The following is a 21780-nucleotide window of genomic DNA, read 5'->3' as shown; positions in this document are numbered from 1 at the left end:
CAATTTGACATCTTTTTAATGGGACTTTCAAGCACAAATTTCACATAAAAATACCACAGAGATCCCCATTAAGAGCTGTACATTGGAGGGTATAAACAATAGCAGAACTTAGAGAAGTATGTGATTAACATCCCATTACACTTAGAATTGATGACTATACCACTGTAATGAGTTTTATTTTGGAGATTTGAAAAATAATAACGTACATTTATATAGCAATTCATGGCCTTACAGAATCCTTTGTTCACAGCAGCCTTGTAAGATAAATGTATTATCTCCAAATATCACTCCTTGAACTATCTGAGCTAAGATTAAGCATAGCCTCAGCCCTGCTATGTTCTACTAAAGACTTTTCCTAGAGGCCTTTTATTATTTTCTAATTTTATTTGTTTTACAGGTCTCCTCATGTTATTGCCAGATAATACAGATGAAGAAATCAAGCCTAAGAGAGGTTAAAGTGACTTTTCCCAAAGCCACAGGTAGTAAGTGGCAGAAATGGGATTTCAGTCCAGGTCTCTTGACTTTAAAATTGTTCTTTCCAATATACTTCCCTGCCTATATGGTATTTAGAATTTAGGATTTAGAATACTAAATATGGTATTCTATCTCTAGATACTCTATCTAGAAAACTAAGAATGGTTCTAAATCAACAAGAGATTGGAACTTTACTTCAAAGCCTTTCTGGCAGTGCCTAGCCCCTCAGATGGCTGCTAGAATCAGGTACTCATGCCATCCCCTCCTGCAACCCCAATTAGATAGAGATGTGGTCCCATGAACTCAAAGCAGAAAAAAAGTCACAGGCATACGAAAAAAGTCAAAGAAGGGGATCTCTGATCTTCAGCTGATTTATCCCCTAGGCCAGACAGGAGCATCCCACAAAGTACGCCTGTCATGCCTCAGGGCACACACACCTTTCACAATACTCAGCAAAATCCTGCACTAATGATATGCCCATAACAGCCAAGCTTCTTATATGAAAGAAAATGTTGTTTTTTCATCATCAGAGATTGTCTCCTACATTTCCACACCTGGTGCCATCCTTTGCGCTGAACTTTGCAAGGTGCTGTCCGTGAACCACGTCTTAGTGCTTCTTCTGTTTCTCTAAATAAAGGTCTCCTTCCGGAATCTGAAAAAAAATGAGAGCTACTTGGTAAGGCATGTGATTTGAGAGTTCCACATTCCAATATTGAGCACAAAACCAGTAAGATAAAAATCTAAACAGTATTAAAATCATTCATTATTCCCTAAGGTAAATAAAGAAGGCATTTCAATAATAAGAGTGTTCTCTACTGGTTTTCTGAGAGTTACATTCACCATCACTTTAAAATTTTGTATAGCATTTCACAGTTTTGAATACTTTATCTTTTTTAATCTTTATGACAATCCTGTGGAGGGAGACAGAACAGATATTAGGCCCATTTTCATCTGAGAAAACTGATGTTCAGAGATGTGATTTATCTGCTCGAGACCACATAAGTGGCAGAACTATGATGATAAACTAATCCTCCCGGTTCTCATTCCAGTGTTCTTTTCATCATGTCAATGATCTCAGAGGCAAATTTCACATTTATTTTAAGTTTATGGCACTCATTATTTATACCAACATAAGCTAAATATTGATTTCTTTTCACAAAGACTTGTGAATCTATTACATATTCTTCTGGACAAAGACAAAGAGTTTGGATATCACACTGCAGAGGACTGCAGGGGAAGGAGAATTTGCAACCCCTACACCATTATATCATACCATCCTGTTTCGTCAAGTCTATTAGACGGTTAGAAAAGTAACACATATCTTTGAAAATCATTTATGTATGCATACAAAGACTCTGCCATGTCCTCTCTGGGAATTTTCAAGTTAAAATTTCATTCATTATCTTTATTTCTTGATCTTCTAATTATTCTTCTTACTTATTCACAATCTTTATCCAAATTCCCTATATTGGATGTTTATAGAAGAGCAGAGGATAGATAGAGCCTTCAGAAAGATGAAAGGGAATGGCTAAGACTGTCAGAATCCTAAGGGGAAGGAGAACCATTAGGGGTCCACGAACCGTAGTTTATAAAACAACGGTTTAAGAGAGTATGCTTTCCTAGTCCTTAATTGAAAGGAACAAAAAATATAACCATAACTACTTCTAATCCAAGCTCAGGGTTTATTAACAGCATACAAATTAGTGGTGGAACACTCACTCACAAAAACAGGGGCAGTAGGATATGAGCTTCTGGGGAGCTTTCCTGCTATCCTTGGGTCCCAGTCTTATTTGGATTCTGGGAAATGGAGCCATACATGTAACTGCAATCCAAGACATAGGCTTTGTCCAGAATTATATATCAATTAGGAATGGACCAAGAAGGTGGGGTGAATCAATCAGTCAAACAAATCAACAAACATTTATTAAGTGCCTACCGTGTGCTAGGCACTGGGTTAGGGGCTGGGGACAATGAAATAATCCCTGCCTTCCAAGGGGTTATTTTCTGTCAGGGGAGACAACACACACATAAAAAGTTGATGCAAAATATATACACAATAAATAAAGGGGGATTTTGTAGAGGAAGTTGTTGGTAGTTGGAGGGATTAGGAAAGGTAGAAAAGTGGAACTTAAGACAGCAAAAGTGAGAAAGCATTCTAGTTATGGGGGTTAGCTTGCATGAAGGTAAACAGATGGAAGTGTCAGAGAAACAGCAAGGTCAGTATGACTAGACCAGTAGGGTGCATGAGGGGAAGCAAAGCAGAATAAGCCTGGAAAGATAGGATGGATGCAGGTTGAGAACGGCTTTAAACACTAGACATAAGGATTTGCATTCGATGCCTGATGCAATGTGGAGGCGCAGACTTTATTGAGTAAGAGAGTGAATTCGACTTACGCTTTAGGAAAATTACTTTGGCGGCTGTGTGGTGGATGGATGAGAGAAGGGAGAGACTGGAGTCTCTGATGTTTGATGGGATAGGCAAAGCAAGGCTAGCAATCTTACAAATTCATTAGTCTGGGGTGAGCAGACCCTAGAAACCTCTGAATACAATAATCACGAGTAGACTACCTAAGGATAAACATATGGATTGGCAGAATCCCTTTTATCTCAGGGGCTGAACTCATGGATTCATCAGACATGTTGTTGTTCGGTTGTTTCAGTCATGTCCAATTCTTCATGACCCCATTTGGAGTTTTCTTGGCAAAGATACTAGAGTGAAGGAAACAGAGTGCTATTTCCTTCTCCAGCTCATTTTACAGAGGAGGAGCTGAGGCAAACAGGGTAGAGTGACTTGCCCAGGGTCATACAGCTAGTAAGTGTCCAAGGCCAGATTTGAACTCAGAATGAGGAATCTCCAGTCTCCAGGCCTGGCATGCTATTCACTGTGCCAGCTAGCTGTCTCTGGTCATGCTGGGCATACTAGCTGCTTGTATTCACATGCTCCCTCTCCTCTGGGGAAAGGGACTTGGTCTAAAAAGCTCACCTCAGGGATCCTATCTAGCCATCTGAGGAAGGAGGATGGTGTAGTGGACAAAACACTGACCTAAGTGTAAGTGAAACCTGGGTTTAGTTCTCACCTCCAACATCTACTAGCTACTGGGCTATGGGCAAATCACTAACGCTCTGTAAGCCTCAGTTTCTTCATGTGTAAAACGGAAATATAACAATTCCTTTACTACCATCTAATAGGATCATTATGGAAAATGTGCTTTGAAAACCTTAAAAGACTATGATAAAATGAATGATCATAACATGGCTCCTAAGTGTTAAGAGAAACTCCAACTTACCATGTGCCCCTTCTGCATGTGAAGCACTTCTGGGGAAATCTGGAAGAATGGCCTTTCTTGGAGAGGTTTTCAGCTCTGAATTAGCTCCATTAACATAAACAGAAAATCCTTGTTCTAAGTGCTCTAGTCTTAGTTGCATGGGGTCCTTGGTTTTCAAATGCTTTAATATCCTGAAAGAGAAATGATCGTCAATACCTGAGAGGGAGACTACCCAGTAGGGCTTATAAGTCTATATTACTGTATCCACTGACAGCAAGGATGTCAGCTCACAGGCTGAATGCTAACAACTGTCTAAGTGAAGGCAATTGTGGGGACCAGCTGTTCTTATGCAAACATATTTATAAGAGGCCTATTTCACACACAGAGAAACAGCAAGAGTGAGACTATTACTGACTACTTCAATAGCATTTTCTTCCATTCTAATTTTAATTTTAATACACATTATAAAAATGAACTCTCACACTTCTCACCCCAGGGTGCTGAGATACAGGGGAGGCTATTGCGTATATCATTGTCTCTCATACTAAAAATTGCTGTTTCCAGTGGAGTTATTCCTCATCCTAATGTGGCAAAAAGATCGATGTAAGATGGGGCTCGCTTCCACACTGTGCACATGCACAATCTACTGTTTAGTTTGGAGTGGCTCTCTGTGAGGCCTCTTGTTTCTTCTTTATGCCCAATCTATTGTTTTGATGAAGACTCAGACACTCAACCTCTTAATGTGTAGCATACAAGTGGTCAGTTTCCAATCCTCGCTGCTTCACCGCTTCCAAGAGTGCGCTGACGCATTCCTCTGTTCACTTCCTAGTGGCTTTCCTTCAGTTGGCCAGTCTACAGGTATCCTTAAATTGTGCATTCTTGCCACCTGTTTAACTGAGGCAGAGTGATAAGCATGGTTCCTGCATTTATACAGTGACTGGTGTCACTCTTCAACTTCATTACCAGACAATGTCCTGCCATTGGATGATATGTAGCTATTAAAGTGTCTATGCAACCAATATTGGCAAAGAACTCATAGTGGGCTTGGATCCTGCTAAGGAATTAGAATATACTTTTCCAGCAACAAGGGAGGAGAATGGACCTCAACATGCAAAATGGTCTGGATTAAACTGAGCTTTGCTCATACAATGCTTACCAAGAAAAATAAAAATAATCACAACAATGATACAAATAGCAACAACAACAATAAAGGGGACATGAATAATACCTTAAGGTTTCCAAAATGCTTCATACATATACATAAATATACATAGATATTTATACATATATTATCTATATATCCTCATTTGATGCCCAAAACTTCCCTGGGAGGAAGGCACCATAGGTATTATTATTATTATCCCCATTTTCACAGAAGAGGAGAATGAGGATCAGAGCACTTAAATAACTTGCCCACGGCCACACAGATCATGCCAGAGGTGGCGTGCCACCTCAGGTTCTGCTTACTCCAAGTCTAACACTTTCCACTAAACCACAGTGCCTCTCCAAAGACAAGATGCCCATGAAAATAAGGGCAGAAATATCTGGCTCCAACAGTGCTGCCCTATATTAATGAATGAACAGGCAGGTTGAATAACAAAGAGCAGATACTTGCTGTTACCCAGGCCAAAAAGGACAAGATGGGGTATCAGTCTGTATGAGAAATGAGGAGTTCTGCAGGAGACTAGAGATTTTTAAAGAAGCCTAGCAGGGCACAGTGATGGAAGAGGGTGTAGACGGGACTGCCCCAGGAGGTTTGACTATACTTCTGCCACTTAGTACTGCTGGGGCTAAGCTGGTGGCTTACATCAGCATTTCCATCTGGGACTGCTGTAGCCAGGGTACTTAATGAGAACAGACAGAGTGAATGCTACTGCTGTCTCTTGGAAAAAGCTGTTTGTTACAAAGAAATTGTGCAAGGATAGAGAGAGGAGTCAGGTGAGGCTTGTGGGTATGCCTGGGCAGCATGGGTCTAGGAAGGGATAAGGACAAGCATTAGTTAAGCTCTTATTCTGTGCCAGGCACTGGACTAACTGCTTTACAGATATCTTTGATAAGGTGGGTAGAGCACTAAGGCATGCCGTATTTTTGTTCAGTTGTTTTTCAGTCATGTCCAACTCTTCATGACCCCATTTGGGGTTTTCTTGGCAAAGATACTAGATATTTATAGTAGTACTTAGAAGGAAATATCCATTTCCTTCCCCAGCTCATTTTACAGATGAGGAAACTGAGGCAAACAGGGTTAACTGACTTGCCTAGGGTCACACATAGCTAGTTAGTGTCTTGAGGCCAGATCCGAACTTGAGTCTTCCTGATTCCAGGTCCAGTGCTCTAACCACGACGCCACCTAGCTGCCTAGCATGCCCCATGTATGCATGTCCGTGTGTGCTCCTGGGCTCATAGATTTAGAGCTAGAAGGGGCCTTTAACACTCTCACTTTTACAGATGAGAAAAGTGAGGCACAGAGAAGTTAAGTGACTCACCCAAGGTCACACAGGTAATACATGCCCAGAGATGGGATTTGAACTCAAGTCCTGTTAAACTGTGGATTGTGAACCCACATTGGGGGGGGGGGTAGTCAGAAGCACTGAAGGGGTTGTGAGTGGAAAAAGTTTAAGAAGCCCTGCTCTAGAGTCCACAGTCACTGCTGCTCCTTCTGCTGTTCTAGGTTACCTTTCAGAGCTCCCAGGCTGCCCTTCTTTTGGGTACAGCAGAATGTAAGTTCTTAGGGGGCAGGGCTTGTCACTGCATTCTCAGCAACTAGCAGAGGGGCACAGTAGGTTTGCTTTGTTTTGTAGGCTTTTTGTTTTTTAATCTTTCATAGATTTTCTTTTGTTTTTACAGCACTTCAATCTCCCAATTTCCTTCCTCCATCTAGAAACCCATCCCTTTTAACAAAGGAGACAAAAACTAAAACGAGTTCAGCAAAACTAACCAATACATCAACCAGATCCAATAGTAGATGCAGTATTCCACACCCATACCCCCAAACCACCGCATTCTCCACTTGTTCACCCCCCCAAATAAGGGAAGTATATTTTCCTACTTTTTCTACAGTGTTCTGTTCCAATGGGTTTTTTTTGTTCTTTCCATTTACATTGTTGGAGTCATATGTATATTGTTTTCCTCTATCTTTTTACTTTACTTATAGTTCTTATAAAGGCTTATTTCCTTCTATTTTTCCTCTATATTTTTTGCATATATTATATTTTACTGTACAATAATATTTCATTATATTGATGTATCTTCATTTGTTTAGCTATTCCTCAAATACTGGACATTTACTTTGTTTCCAATTCTTTGCTACTACAAAAAGTACTACTATAAATATTTTGTGTATATGGGATATTTCTTTCTATCTTTGCCTTCCTTAAGGTATATACCTAGCAGTGGGTCACATGTTATCATTTTTTAGCATGATTTCAAATTATTTTCCAGAATAGCTGAATCAATTCATATCTCCACTAATTGTGTTGCCTGTCTTTCCACAACCCCTCCAACATTGACTATTCCCATCTTTTGTTATCTTGGATAATTTGCTAAGTGCAACTTTAAGATTTTCTTCTGTATAACTGGTTCTTAATATAGACATGTTGAATTTAATCAAACTGAATAGTATCAGGGATGGTTTAGGATGGTTGTGATGTCAGTATTACTGAGGCACTGTGCCCACCTGCAGTCCAGGACATAGAATATCTACATCTAGGAGTAAGGATTATGATAAACAAACAACAAAAACACATGACTCATTTACCAACTGCTAGGTCCCTGAGAACATCCTCCATAAGCCACTCTTTGATTTGTGGTATGCCTGAGGAAGCAGCAGTAAGACTCAGAATGTGAAAAATTGTGTGAAAGATGTGTTAAGAGTCAGTTTATCATGGGATAGGTCACACAGCACAATAATGAACAACATATCAAATATCTGACTTACAAACTAGAGCTAATGGTACAAATGGCTGACTAGAATGAAGAAAATCTACTTGTATGAACCGATGGTCCAGTTATTTGGACAGAAATAGAAGGCGCAAGGATGGGGATGTTTTTTCTAGTGTTTGGGCTCATGTTATGCTAAGTGATGACAAATCTGAATGAAGGAAGGAAGAAAAGAAGGAATGAATGAATGAAATTATGAATTAAAGTTTCTCAGAGATAGAACCTGGTCTAGATAAAGTATTTTACTTTGAGAAAACTGATATGTGAAACTAACGTATGAAAAACTAAATTTACAAACTGATAAGTTTGGAGGTAACTGTGTTAAAGATTTTCTTTAAATAGAAACTCTGTTAGCACACTTAACTAGTCATGAACTACATAGAATACGAGACATTTCATACTGAGTCATGTCAGTATTCTACCAAGTCTAGAATTGTGCTTCTGATAGAAATATCCAGAACAGTTGCTTGCTCTCCATAGTTGGACATATTTTCTAAACCAAACCAAACAAAAGAAAAGAAAAAAACCCTTCTATAATTAGTTATGATTTTTAATTTAATTTAATTTGATTTAATTCCTTCAACTATTTTGTTCTCTGTCCATACCATTTATTAGATTAGTGATTTTCAAATTTATGTAAAATAGAATTTTTTTCAAATTTAGGGTTATGCCTTAGTTGTAGTGTTCTGAAATCTGCATACCAAGTCCACACTCATCCTGTGCATATTCTTCATGATTCATAGATTCCAATTATATAGACTCTCAGACAATATCATTTTTAACATTTCAATCTATTTTCACACTCCTTTTCTAATCCCCTTGAAGCAGCTTAGTATATGAAAGAGCAGTGGATGTTTAGTCAGAAGACTAGGGCTCAGACTTGGCTACATTTCATATACTGTCCATGTCACATATGCACCAAACAAAGAAAACGGGTGTGTTTAGCTAGGAGAACATAAGAATTAGGAGATAAGATGATAGCTGTCTTCAAGGAAGGTCATGTGGAAGAAGGATTACACTTACTCTGTTCGGCACCATAGGGCAGAACCAGGACCAATGAACAAAAGGTACAAAAGAGTAGATTTAAGTTTTATTTCAGGAAAAATTCACAAAAATTAGCATCATCCAAAAGCAGAAGGACTTCCTGGGAGGTTGTGCATTCTTCCACGATGGAGGTCTTCAAGCAGAGGATGAGTGACTACTTGTTGAGTCTGGTTATAGGAGGATTTCTTTAAGGTCCTCAATTGAGCTCTCTTTCAACTCTCAAATTCTGATTTTGTAATTTCTGGCCATGAGAAAGTCACTTTGAACCTCAGTCTGGAGTTCCCTCACTATCCTGATGGCCATCCTCTGGATATAATCAAATCATTGACACAATATTCCAAATATGGTCTTACTAGAGCATTGCAGAGTGGGCCTCTATTAGAAAGTGATATTCCTGATCACGGCACTAGAGAGGGGAGGGGTCTCAGAAGTCATCTTCTTCAACTACCTGCTTTTCAGATGAGGACACTTGAGCCCAGAGGGGTTAAGAAACTTACCTGAGGTCATAAGCTAATTAGTAAGAGCCTGTACTAGAACCTGGCTTCCCAATGTGCTTTAAATTAGCCTGGTCAACACTAAATTGGCTCTGTTTCAGTTTTAAATAGCCACAAGATGTTAAAAATTATGTAGAACATCTGTATTCCTGCAGAAGCTATCCTAATGATACACAAGGTTATTTTAAGTTCTTCCTGACTAGAATCACTTATATAGTCACGTGGCCTCTAGTTGTGAGAAGCCCAAGGAATTAGCAGCAGGCCCATTTCAATAACAGGACTCTGACTATTCCATCTAAAAGCAAATAGCAGTGAGCTTGAAATTAACAAAACAATTCTAATACTGATAAGACTTCTTTAATAATAAAATTTCTTTCAAACTAGACAATGCTGTTTTGAATCCAGTCACTTTCCTGTCTTCTATCACATCTGCTTTAACCAAATTTCAAAAGTTTTACATATGTTAGTACATAAAATGATTTGCAACTATAAAGTACTTATTATTGTAAGCTGTTATTATTTTTATTATTATAATGAGACAGATTTCATCCCAGGCACTTTGAATTAACTCAACCTCCTTTAAAATAAATGAAAAATGAATTAATCTTTATACAAAAAGAATACTTACAATTTCTACTTCAAAGTACTCTCCCAACTTGATATGTAATGACAGGCTAAAAAGGACTTGTATAATCATTCAACAAACTTTTATTAATCATGCACTAAGTGCAAATATTATACAAAAGTTGCTGGGGGAAAAGACACAAAAATAAATAAGAGATAAACCCTCAAAGATCTTACAAATGAGTAAGTAAGTTAATAAGACAAAATAAAATATGGTAAGTGCATAAGAGGAATACAAAGATCAGCAACTGAGGGAGAAATCATTTCTTGTTTGGGGTGGGGAGGCAGGTCATGAGAATCAGATTTTTTTTACTGCTCTATGAATTCTAGTTTTGTTATTTAATAATTAGATAGAGAAGACCTAGAAGGCTGATCCTACCAATTGTACTCCCACATACGTGCTGTCAAAACGTGTCTTTTTATGAACACAAAAACCAGCAGTGAAGCAAGAAGTGGTTAAACAGTTTGTTAAAACTCAAATGTGCCAGTCAATGAATTGGAGGAGGAACTGAAGCTTAGATAGTAAAAGCTGAATTCTAAATCCATGAGTAAAAAATGTAATCTGCAACACTTTCTCCCAAAATACTACCTATTTGTAAAAAATAATACATGCTTTGCCACCAGTAAGGACTGTTAGTGACTATATCTTACCGATTTCTCTGCTGAAGCAATATTAAATACTCATCATGTTTTTCATCAAAGTCCGTCACCATATCTTTAGTATAACCCTGAAATGGAAAAAAAAAAAAGGATGTTTGTTATAGAAGAGCATTACTAACAGAAAGACCATGTGCCTGACGTAAACACTGAAGGTGCTTTTGACGAAAGCACAACTCCCTGAACACATCTCTGGAAAACATTCTACAGCAAACAATATTGACCCAAATCCCATGAGAAAGTCTGGTGATTTAATGGGTCTTTTCTAGGTCTAATATTTTTTGCTCTCTGAAAAAAAATTATATCCTTTTGTCTCCCCATTGTTGATAATTCCAAGTATTTTTAAAACCAAGTATCCTGAAAATATTCAGTCTTTTTCTATCACTTTCTTATAGCAGTTATGTACTTATCTCAACAGTCATAGAGCTAAATCTTACCAAGGAATGGAATATAGACAACGATCATGTCAGCTTGATAACTTTGCAATCTATGACAAGTTAAGGAGAACAATTTTAAACAAAATATCAAAATAAGCTATCTACAACAAAATAAGAATGTAAGTGAAAATCATGATTTCCAAGAGGAGTGGCCAGAGGAAAAGAAAAAGAAAATATTATCATTCTCCTACTAGATATGTAGTGTGGCATAATGGATAGAGGGCTGACTTTGAAGCCAAAAAGACCTGAGTTCAAATCATATACCTAACATATATTGGCTGTGTAACCTTGGAGAAGTCACTTAACTTTTCAGTGCCAGCCACTTGTATGAAACTCAAAAAGAAAGGAATCCCTGCCAGTCACAAATTAATTTAGGAAACCACAAATTAATGTTATTTATGCTGTGTTGTATTTTTATTTATTTATTAAACGTTCTGCAATTTTATTTTAATCTGATTCCTGTCACACGAGGGAGTTTGGCAGCCTGAAGTTTGACACCTCTGCAAAGGGACAGAGAAGTGCCAACCTGCATGTGCAGAAGGAGCCTCCTCTCTAGGAGTAAATTCCTTAAGCCAATGAAATCACAGGTCTGTAATCTGTTTCAACACATTACTGAAATGTCTCTCTCACCAGTTACCAATCACCATTCTAGTCAAACCCAGTGTCCTTTCCATGTCCCTATTCACCTCAATTTCTCTATCAACTATTTTCTGCAACTTAGTCTTTTTTTTAAAACTATGTTTTCCAATTACATGTAAAAAATAATTTTTAACATTCATTTTTTCAATTTTGAGTTCTAAATTCTCTGTCTCCTCTTCTCTCCCCCCTCATTGAGAAGGCAGACAATTTGATGTAGGTTATACACGGGCAGTTATGTGAAACGTATTTCTGTAATAGGCATGTGGAAGAAAATACAGACAAAAAGACAGTAAAAAAAAGTAAAAAATAGTATGCTTTGATGTCTATTTACACTCCATCAGTTCTTTCTCTGGATGTGGATAGCATTTTTTATCATGAGTCCTTTGGAATTATCTTGGATCTTTGCATTGCCAAGAATAGCTAAGTCATTCACAGCTGATCATCATGTAATATACAACTTGGAGTCTTAAAGAGTTTCCTGGAGGACAGTTAATTATCCTTAGTATTTCTGAAAACCCTCTCTGCCCTTTGTTTCTGGGATAAGGGAGTAAACTGGCTTTCCTCCTCTCTTTCTGACTATTCCTTCTCTATCTCCCCTTGCCTTCTTTATTGGTCACTTGTTTCAGTTCTGTCTCTCTTTGTGACCCTATCTGGGGTTTTCTTTGGCAAAGACATTGGAGTGGTTTGCCATTTCCTTCTCCAGAACATTTTACAGATGAGGAAACTGAGGCAAACAGGGTTAAGTGACTTGCCCAGAGTAACATAACAAGCAAGTGTTTGAGGCTGAATTTGAACTCAGGTCTTCTTCCCGACTCCAGGCCCAGCACTCTATCCACCATGCTATCTAACTGCTGTGATCTTCTAGTCTTGCCTATCTAGGACCATTCCATTCTCATGGATTCAGCCATCATTTCTATGCAAATGACTTCTAAATTTCCATCTTAAGTTGTCTACTGGAAACTCTACCTTCACCTGAAACTTAACAAGCCCAAAAGTGAACTTGGCATCTCTCCCCTAAATGGCTTTCCTACCTTACATTTACTTTTTTTGTCAGCAATACTGCCATTGTCACAGTCTGTAGAGCTAGGAACCTTGGAATCATCTTCAACCCTTCCCTCTCCTTTACTCCTTATATCCAGTACCATTGAGTCTTATAATTTTTTTCCCATTGGGAACGTCTCTCCTATTTTTGTCTTCCCTTGGCTTCCTTCTGCCATCCTGTCGAGGCTCCTACTTCCTCATAACTGAATCACTGCACTAGTCTCTCTTACTTAGGCTCCCTGGTTCCAGTTTTTCTCCTTTCCAAAGTGATCCTGCCAAACACTGTCAGGTGAATCTTCTAAGAGTAAAGATAACGAAAAGATGCTGCCCACCTCCTGACAGAGAGTGATGGACTAAAACAAGCAGAATGAGACATATATTTTTGGATATGGCCAATGTGGGATTTTGTTTTGTTTGACTATGCAAAAGGTCAAAAGAGTTTTGATTTTCTTCTTTGACTTGATTATTCCCCATGGGTGGGAAATGTGAATGGAGGGGTGGGAAATGTGAATGGAGGGGCAGGTAGGTGGTGCAATGGATAGAGCACCGGCCCTGGAGTCAGGAGGATCTGAGGTTCAAATCTAGCTTCAGACACATAACATTTACTAGCTGTGTGACCCTGGGCAAGTTACTTAACCCCATAGCCTAGCCAAAAAATTTTTAAAAATGTGAATGGGGAAAACAATTTATTAATTGAAAAAAATTAATTTAAAAAATAATAGTGTTTTCAATAGGTTGTAACTTATTGTTGTAACCTGTAATGGTTGGAATACACTCTGTATTCAAACCAAATTAAACTGTTCTCTGCTCTTAGCCTGTACTTAGCCTGCTCTACTTATGGTTTTGTTGATGCCATAGCTCATGCTTGGAATGGACTCCTTCCCTCCAGCCATCTCCATCTAATGACATCTATTTCTTCCTTTAAGACTAAACTTAGATGTGTTCTCCCCTACAAAATATTCCCTGACATCTGTAGGTGTCTTACACTTTGCCTGGACTTCTTTGTATTAATCACATTTTTGCTCTTGGATATGGCCCAATACATGTTGTCTCTCTTTCTGCTCAAGAACCATTGATGGTTCCTTGACAATGCCTCAGGACAGGGAACAAACTGGTCAGCTGGCCATTAAAAGTCCTTCCTGATTTCATTCCTGACTTCCCTTCCAGGCTTACTTCACACCGCTTCCTTTCACATACTCCATATCCCAAATATACTGCTCTTTCAGTTCCTCACACTCAGAATCCCATCTCTTGCCTGCATTACTCTGCATTTGCTATTCCCTATCCCTGGAGAACATTTACCCCTTAATGTCACTTCTTGTAATCCCTGACTTCCTTCAAGGTTCAGCTTACATGCCATTTTCTGTGTAATCCTGGGGATCCCCAGAGCTGTAGTGATGCTCTCTCCCTCCACAAATAATCACTTATATACTTATGCTCACATGTTGCATATGTATTATACAGCGGACTTTAAGTTTCCTGAGGGCAGGGTCTGATTTTTGTTTTATCTTTGCCTTCCTGGTGCTTGGCACAGTACTTTGCACATAGCATAGTAGGACTTTTAAGTAATTGATACATTTGTATATTCATCCTTCCCAACAAGTTGTAAGCTCCTTCAGAGATGGGTCAGTATTATATTTATTTTTGTATCCCTAGCACAATTACTTGCACATAGAAGACACTTAATAAATATTTACTAAATTCAATGACCTTCTATTACCTACCACATCAAGTTAGGGCCTGTATAATTTGAGGTTACCTGACTGTCCAATTCCAAACACTTTAATGGATCCTTCACTTCAAAAAGAATGACCTTTTCACAGTTCTCTCTCTACCAAACACCGATTTCCTCCTTTTAGCTGTTGCACATACCATTTCCCTGGATTGGTGCGTCTTTTCTCTACATTTTCACCTAATTCAAATCTGACCCATCTTTCAAAGCTCAACTCAATTCCTATCTCTTTGATGAAGCTTCTTCTGACTATTCTAGTCAACACTGCAACCCTTTCTCTGAAGCCTATACTCCATTAGATAAGTGATTTCATCAATGTGGACACTTCTTCCAAAGGTACAAGTCACAAACCACTTATGTCTAGTTCATCCTATGTGCCTCTCAACTATTTCCTCTCATAAATTCATCACTGAAGATTCATTCAACATGCTGGGAAGCCTTTCTCATTTGAGCATGCAGGTTTATCTATTGGTATTTCTTGCTCTTACTATGTAGTAGATCTATCTTTTGTTCAAGGAATACATTTTTATGACATCTTTTATGTTACTTCTTCTGCATATTTTCTCAGTTATGAGTTGTAGGTTATTCATGCCCACCATGTCCCTCTCCATTGCCATTTGGCTTTTTATCAACTTCAATTTCCAGAGACAAAAATGTTTCAGGATTTGCAGCCATATAACATCACCAAAAGAAGACTGGCTTTTAAAAGGTAAGGAGTAGAAAGGGGGAAAGAAGGAGCTTGGTCTTCGAGAGAAGCTTTGGTAACATATTTTAAAATGCTTAACAAAGTACTTTATATTCATTTCTAGGCAGAATTTTTAGAATTCCTAAATAGAGTTAATTGACTAGCAAGGCATTTCCCTGGAGCACGTAACTGCCAGCCATCTAACCTTCGCTGGCAACATGGCCTGTGTTTGACTAAAAAATTCTCAGTGGATAAAATTCAATGAACTAAAAGGTCCTTCTATTCCACATATAGATAATTTGATTCCCAAGTACAGCAATGCCTCATTTACCTAGCATCTTAGGGGTATAAGCTGTTTCACAGAAGTAAATGTTCCAGATTCCTGAAGTGTTCTCCTTCACATGTACCAATGTTTAATGAAAAAAATTTTAACGGTGTCTTCTAAAATAGAGTATGACCTTTACTTGATGACTCAGACCATCATAGTTTACACCCAACTATGGAGCATTAATGCAAGGGAAAAAAGTAAAAAACAGATCTTAGGTAGCCAATAGGAAATCTGATCTATGTCAGAAGATTGGAGAGTAGAAGAATGTCACACAGAGGAGAAAGAGAAAAAGGTACATCACATACATGGAGCTAAAAAAAAAAATGGAAGGTTCTTCTAAATAGAAAAGAGCTGGATGCTCTGAGAAGGAAGCAGCTGCTTATCCTCCAAGAAATAATGAAGTAAGAGTCAAAGAACCTTTAAGGTTGGCAATCATCCAGTAAGGGTCAGAGGAAGAAGAGACAGTAGTGGGGGTTGATGACTCCCTGTTCAGGAGCATTGAGGCAGCTAGATGACAACAATAATGGAGAGGTCTTTTGTATTCCTGAAATATGCATCAATAACAAACATCAAGAAAAAATGACATGGCCAAAAGGAACCTAGAATTGATTTCTAGAGATTACAAAGTCTTAGTCAAGATACCAGAGAACATAGGAACTCAGTTGTTTACATCATCACTGCACACAGAAGGCAAGAGATACAAAAGAGAAAAGCTGATTGGGGATGGGGACATTTGGCTAAGGAGGTGATGCCTGGGAATGGGATATTAAAATGACTTAAAATATCAGGCTTCTGTCTACCTAACAAAGGTTAGCTTACTAAAACTGTATTTGCCTGGTGTCTTGCATATTTAATTGTGGGGAAGATGCTCGACATACATCCATACACCCTTCCCCTCAACTGCAATAAATATAAACAGGAGAACTGATGACTTCTTGTTTGAATCAAAGATTAAGTGTGAACCTAATTAGTTATGACCAGGTCCTACATGCCTCTACTGAATCAAATCAATCAATCAAAAGTGTAAACTGAATGCAAACAGTTCTTTATTCATTTTGGGGGAAGTAAAATACTTTGATCATTGGATGATGTCCCCAGGAAATGGATTGAGACTGAAAGAAGAAACCATAAACACTTCTAGGTTTATGCACATTATAGAAGGTCAGTTCCAAGTCCAGCATTCCAACAGAAGAAGACTCTAACAACCAACCATTCTAGTGATGGTTGAGGGAAGTGTCCTGGGGGAATGGTGAGGACTGAGTCATCTCTCTCCTCTCCACTTCACCCTTCCTTCACCAGAGGATAGCCACATGAACTTCAAGAGATCAGCCCATCTGGACTTCCCATTAATATCAGTATCAATGTCCCCAAAACATCAGTGGCCAATGACAATGTGTGCATCAGGAGGTGAGAGATGTGCCAAGGACAAACCAGAAACACTGAGAAAAGTCAGTTGCAGGACTCTACAATACCACAAAATGTTGAAGCCAAAAAGAGAAATACCTAAGAGGAATTCTATGAAGACTTAATGAAAGCAGAAAAGAATGTCTATTCAATTGGAAGTTATAATTTACCCTTTTTTCAATATGTGCTTTCTAAGCTAAAGCTCACTTGCCCTGGACTTTCTATATACATTTGTAAGAGAAAGAGAGTGCATGCCAGACTTTTGGAAGGACTGTTTTGTACCAACTGTTCTTACTATATCATCTCAGTAAATATTCCTTTGTTAATGCTAATTGAGTCCTGGCTGGATAATTGATAATCAATGGGGAACAAAAAGGATAAGGGGTCATAAACAATAGTACTAAAAAAGAAAAACCATCCTCTCAGGGTTACCCCTAAAAATCCGAAGGAAGAAGTTGTCAGCCACCAACTCAGAGCATGGAGAGTGAGCCCAGAGGGGGTGCGACATAATCAAAGGAGATTGAAAGTAAAAGGGAAGGAAGAGAAAACTGCCAATTTATACCTATCAATATCGACAATTTTGATTACATAACATTTAAAAGCGTTTGCAAGAATAAGACCAATGAAGATAAAATTAGAAGAGAAACAGCAGAGCAGGGGAAAATATTAGCATAAAAATATCACCAACACAAGTCAGATAGCCAAAACACATAGGAAATCATCATAAATGTCTAATACTAAGCCATTCTCCAACAGATTTTTTTTCTTTAGTCTTTTTATTTACATGCCAAATTAACTGACTCAATCATTTCCTATTTTGTAAAGAAAGTTTTCAGGGAAACAGTTATATCTCTGAGTATTGCTTTAGCTGTGTCCCTTCAGTTTTGGTATAATGTTTCATAGTTATCAGAGGGAGCTAGGAGGCACAGTGGATAAAGCACTACATCTGGAACCAGGAAGATCTTAGTTCAAATCCTGCCTCAAAATATTTACTCAATGTGTGACCCTGGGCAACTTATCCTCTGCCTCAGTTTTCCCAACTACAAAATGGGGATAATAATAATATCTACCTCATAGGGTTGTTCTGAGAATTAAGTGATACAGTATTTATAAAGCTCTTGCACAGTGCCTAGTACATAGTAGGCACTTAATAAATACTTCTTTCCTTCCTTCTTTATTACATTTAGCACAATTATTTATTATTCCTATGATTTGTTCTTTTACCCAATCATTATTCAGGATGTCATTGCCTAGTCTGCATCTAGGTCTGTATTTCATACTCATATTTACTTTTTAATTATTTTATTATGTCATGGTCTATAAATAATACATTTATTATACTCATCTTTTTATATTTATGATTCTTTTATGTCCCAGCACACGACCAATTTTTCTAAAGATACAATGGGATGATGATAAAAGTACTATTTAATATTACCATTCAGAAGTTGTCGTTGGCCAGTCAAATATATCCAAGAATTTGTACAGCTCTGTGTTTTTCTGTCTGTTAGATTTATCTGCGTCAGAGAGGAGTATTAAAGCATGACTTAATTAAGAATAGGTCACTATAAAACAATGTAAATAGGCGGAACGAAAACATTGAAATACTGTGAAAAAACATTGTGAAATTATAATGACCAAGGTTGACCTTGAAGAAAAGGTGAAAAAATACGTACATCCCTTCTCTCTTTGCAGAGAAGCATCTAGGTGGCACTGTAGATGGAGTACTGCACCTGGAATCAGGAAGACCTGAGTTCAAATCTAGCCTCAGACATTTACTAGTGGTGTGATCTTTAAGTCAAGTTACTTAACCTCCACCTTAGTCTTCATCTGTAAAATGGGAATAATAGTTCCTAAATCTCAGGGTTGTTGAGGGGACCAGATGAGATAATAATTGTAAAGCACTAAGCACAGTTGCAGGCACATATGGTAGGAACTATATGAATGCTAGCTGTTATTATTGTTGTTATATGGGACTATGGATGTGGAATGGGGCATGTACTGTCTGCTCTTTTCATTTCAAATCTTTGTTATAATGGATAGTTTGCTGAGGGTATACGTGTGTGCAGGGAGAAGTATTGGTTGGGCAGGGTACTCAAAAATGCCTAAAGAAAGACTAGGTCATGCTAGGCTAACTTCATTTCCTTTTTTGTCATGTTACTAGACTTGTAGATCATGGGAATGTTATAGACATAATTAACCTATATTTTAGTACATTTGACCATGTACTTCAAGTTATTCTTGTGGAAAAACTGGAGGCATATGGGCTAGGTAAGAGGTGTCAAACATGCCCAAATCAGTTTAAAATGTAATTGGGAAATATTTAATAAAATAAATAAAAATACAGTAGAACACAGATGTTATTAATATGTGGCTTTCTAAATCAATATGCAGCCACAAGTATCTTTATGTACAGTCTTGCGGTCCCATTTCTATTTGAGTTTCCCACCACTGGGCTAGGTGACAGTACATTGGGGTAGAGATGGAACAGGCTGAAGAGCCAGATCCAAAGAATTCAGCTGGTTGTTTAAGGTCACCTTTGAGCAGGAGTCTCTAGTCTAGTGTAGTGCCACAGGGTCTCAACTCTATGACCAAATGAAACCCTTATCAAATTTACAGACAACAAAAGCTGGAAACTTAAGTTAACACAATAGACACAAGAGAAAAATCTTGGCACATCAGAACACTAAACCTGAAATTTAAAAGGCTAACTGTTAACAAAGACTTATTACTCCCGGGGGGAGGTGTGGGGGGAGAATCAGCTTCCCAGTACAAGTTGTGGGAAGCATGGCTAAATAATAATTTATCACTAAAAAAAAAAATTGAGGGTTTTTTTGGACTGCCAGCTAAATCAGAGTCAACAGTACAATACAGCAGCCATGTGTTCTTAGGTTACATTAGGAGAAACATTTTGTGTCTGGGACAAGGAAGATCATTGTCTCTCTTTGCTTTACACTGGTAAGACCAGATCTGGAGTACTGTGTTCAGTTCTTAGCATCACATTTCAAAAATAATATTGATTAGATGAACAGTGATCACAGGAGAATTACTAGGATGGTAGAGAGCCTTAAAATCTCTCCATCTGAAGATGAGCTGAAGGAATGGGGACAATGAGCTTACTGAAGAGAAGACTGAGAAGAAACATGAAGTATTTAAAGAACTGTCATGTGAAGAAGGTATGGAATTGCTCTGCTTGGTCCTAAAAGGCAGAATCAAGAGCAGTGTGTAGAAAATAAAAGAGGCAAATCTGAGTCCCAATAATTAGTGCTGTGTCCAAAAGCCTTGGGACATGGTGGGTTCTTCATTTAGGGTCTTCAAGGAAAAGGCTGGATAACCATTTGCTGAAGATGTTGTGGCAGGGTTCTCACTCAGGTAGGAGTTAAGTTAAATGACCTCTGGAGCACCTTCCAACTTTGAAATACTGTTAAAGCTTACAATTGTATCTGTCACCATCTCACTCAGTAAGTCAGAAAGATACCCTATGAAAAAGAGTAAACAGGATTTGGTGACTTCCACTAGCCCTACAGATGGTAATGAAACAGGCAAAGTAGCACCAAAGTTCTTGCTAAATGGACAGAGTTTGCTGTCAGCATGGAAGGTTTTGACGGGGCTGATCTAGTGGCACTTCTGTTTCCTAAAGAGATGAACACATAATGAAGTTGAGTATGACATGTTTTCAGCCAACAGAGTTCCTTCCTTAACAATAAAACTACAACATAAAAACTGACCTTATATTATGCCATGATAATAGTGGTCACTGAGAAAAGGCTTTCTAATAGAGTATAAACTTTAATGTATACATCTCCATTAGTCAAGAGCCCAGCACAGAAAAATGTCCTCTCTTCTTCTGAGCCAATAAAAATTTCAGTTATCAACCTCTTGAAAGATAGAGAATCTCATTACTGGAAAGAACTCCAGAGGTCACCTAGTCCAACTTGTGCCTGAGAAAGAATCCACTCTACAACTTTTCCAGTGGCCTTCTACACAAAGCTTTTCCTGGTTCCAACTGCTAATGCCCTCCCTCCCAAATGACCTTGTAATTTAACTATTTAGTATTTGTGTGTCTGTACACACACGCATATATACACACACATACACACACAGAGTCTCCCTTGATATAATATAAGGTTCTTCAGGGCAGGGTTTGTTTCATTTTTGTCTTTATATCTCCAGTGTCTAACACAATGTCTGGCACATAATATGCAATTAATACATGCTTTAGAGTCACAGTGAAAAGGAACTCACTGCCTCATAACGTAGCCCATTCTACTTTCAAAGTGTATTAGTATCTACTTTCAGTTGTATTAGGATGTTTTTCCTTATAGTAAACTGAAATATGTCTCTCTGAAACTTCCCAAAATTTCTCCTATTTTCACCAAGTCCAAGCTGAACAAGTCTAATCCCTTTTTCCATATTACAACCTTTCACATACTTTATCATATATATCTAGCATATTCTCCTCATTCTTGTTTCCTTCAGTCTCTTCTCTCCATAAGTCTTCTCTCTTTTAGGCTAAACATTCCCAGTTCTTTTCTCATTTTTATGTGGAATGTGTCAAGTTATCTTACCATCCTGGTCATCATCCTTATCTGGATATATTCCAGTTTACCAATGTCCTTCATAAAATGCGGTGTTCAGAACTGCCAGTTACAATTCAGAATCTGTAAGTAGAGGGTCTAACATGAACTACAGAGAGCAAAGACAACTATATCAAAGGTCAAAGGTAGTCTGCGGGATTGTTTAGATTGTGGCAGAATACAGTGCTGTTGTGGTGAGACTGGAAATGGTTATAACCAGATGTACATGGGAATGTCCATTAAAAAAAAAGGGAGGGGGGTGGCTAGATGGCTCAGTGAATAGAGGGCTAAGCCTGGACTCAAGAAGACTTCAATTAAAATCTGGCCTCAAACACATTTGACCCTGGGCAAGTTGCTTAACCTCTGTTTGTCTTAATCCATTGGAGAAGAAAATGGCAAACCACTCCAGTATCCTTGCCAAGAAAACTCCATGGACAGTATT

General features: G+C 38.2%; 1 protein-coding gene across 3 annotated transcripts in view; it reads right to left on the bottom strand.

Annotated features, from left to right (window-relative positions):
• KATNIP (katanin interacting protein) overlaps positions 1 to 21780 on the bottom strand; it is a 209342-nt gene that overhangs the window by 130516 nt on the left and 57046 nt on the right. For all 3 annotated transcript variants that reach the window (XM_078152527.1, XM_078152528.1, XM_021006293.2), the window contains exons 4-6: positions 10490 to 10566; positions 3762 to 3931; positions 1029 to 1126 (exon numbers count right to left, since the gene is read on the bottom strand). In XM_078152527.1, the coding sequence (XP_078008653.1) occupies positions 1029 to 1126; positions 3762 to 3931; positions 10490 to 10566 (345 nt within the window). The remainder of the gene's footprint in view (positions 1 to 1028; positions 1127 to 3761; positions 3932 to 10489; positions 10567 to 21780) is intronic.

Source organism: Phascolarctos cinereus, unplaced genomic scaffold (assembly GCF_003287225.1).
Source record: "Phascolarctos cinereus isolate Bilbo 61053 unplaced genomic scaffold, phaCin_HiC Scaffold_4;HRSCAF=312, whole genome shotgun sequence".
Lineage (NCBI taxonomy): Eukaryota > Metazoa > Chordata > Mammalia > Diprotodontia > Phascolarctidae > Phascolarctos > Phascolarctos cinereus.
This window is presented reverse-complemented; position numbering and strand designations above follow the sequence as displayed.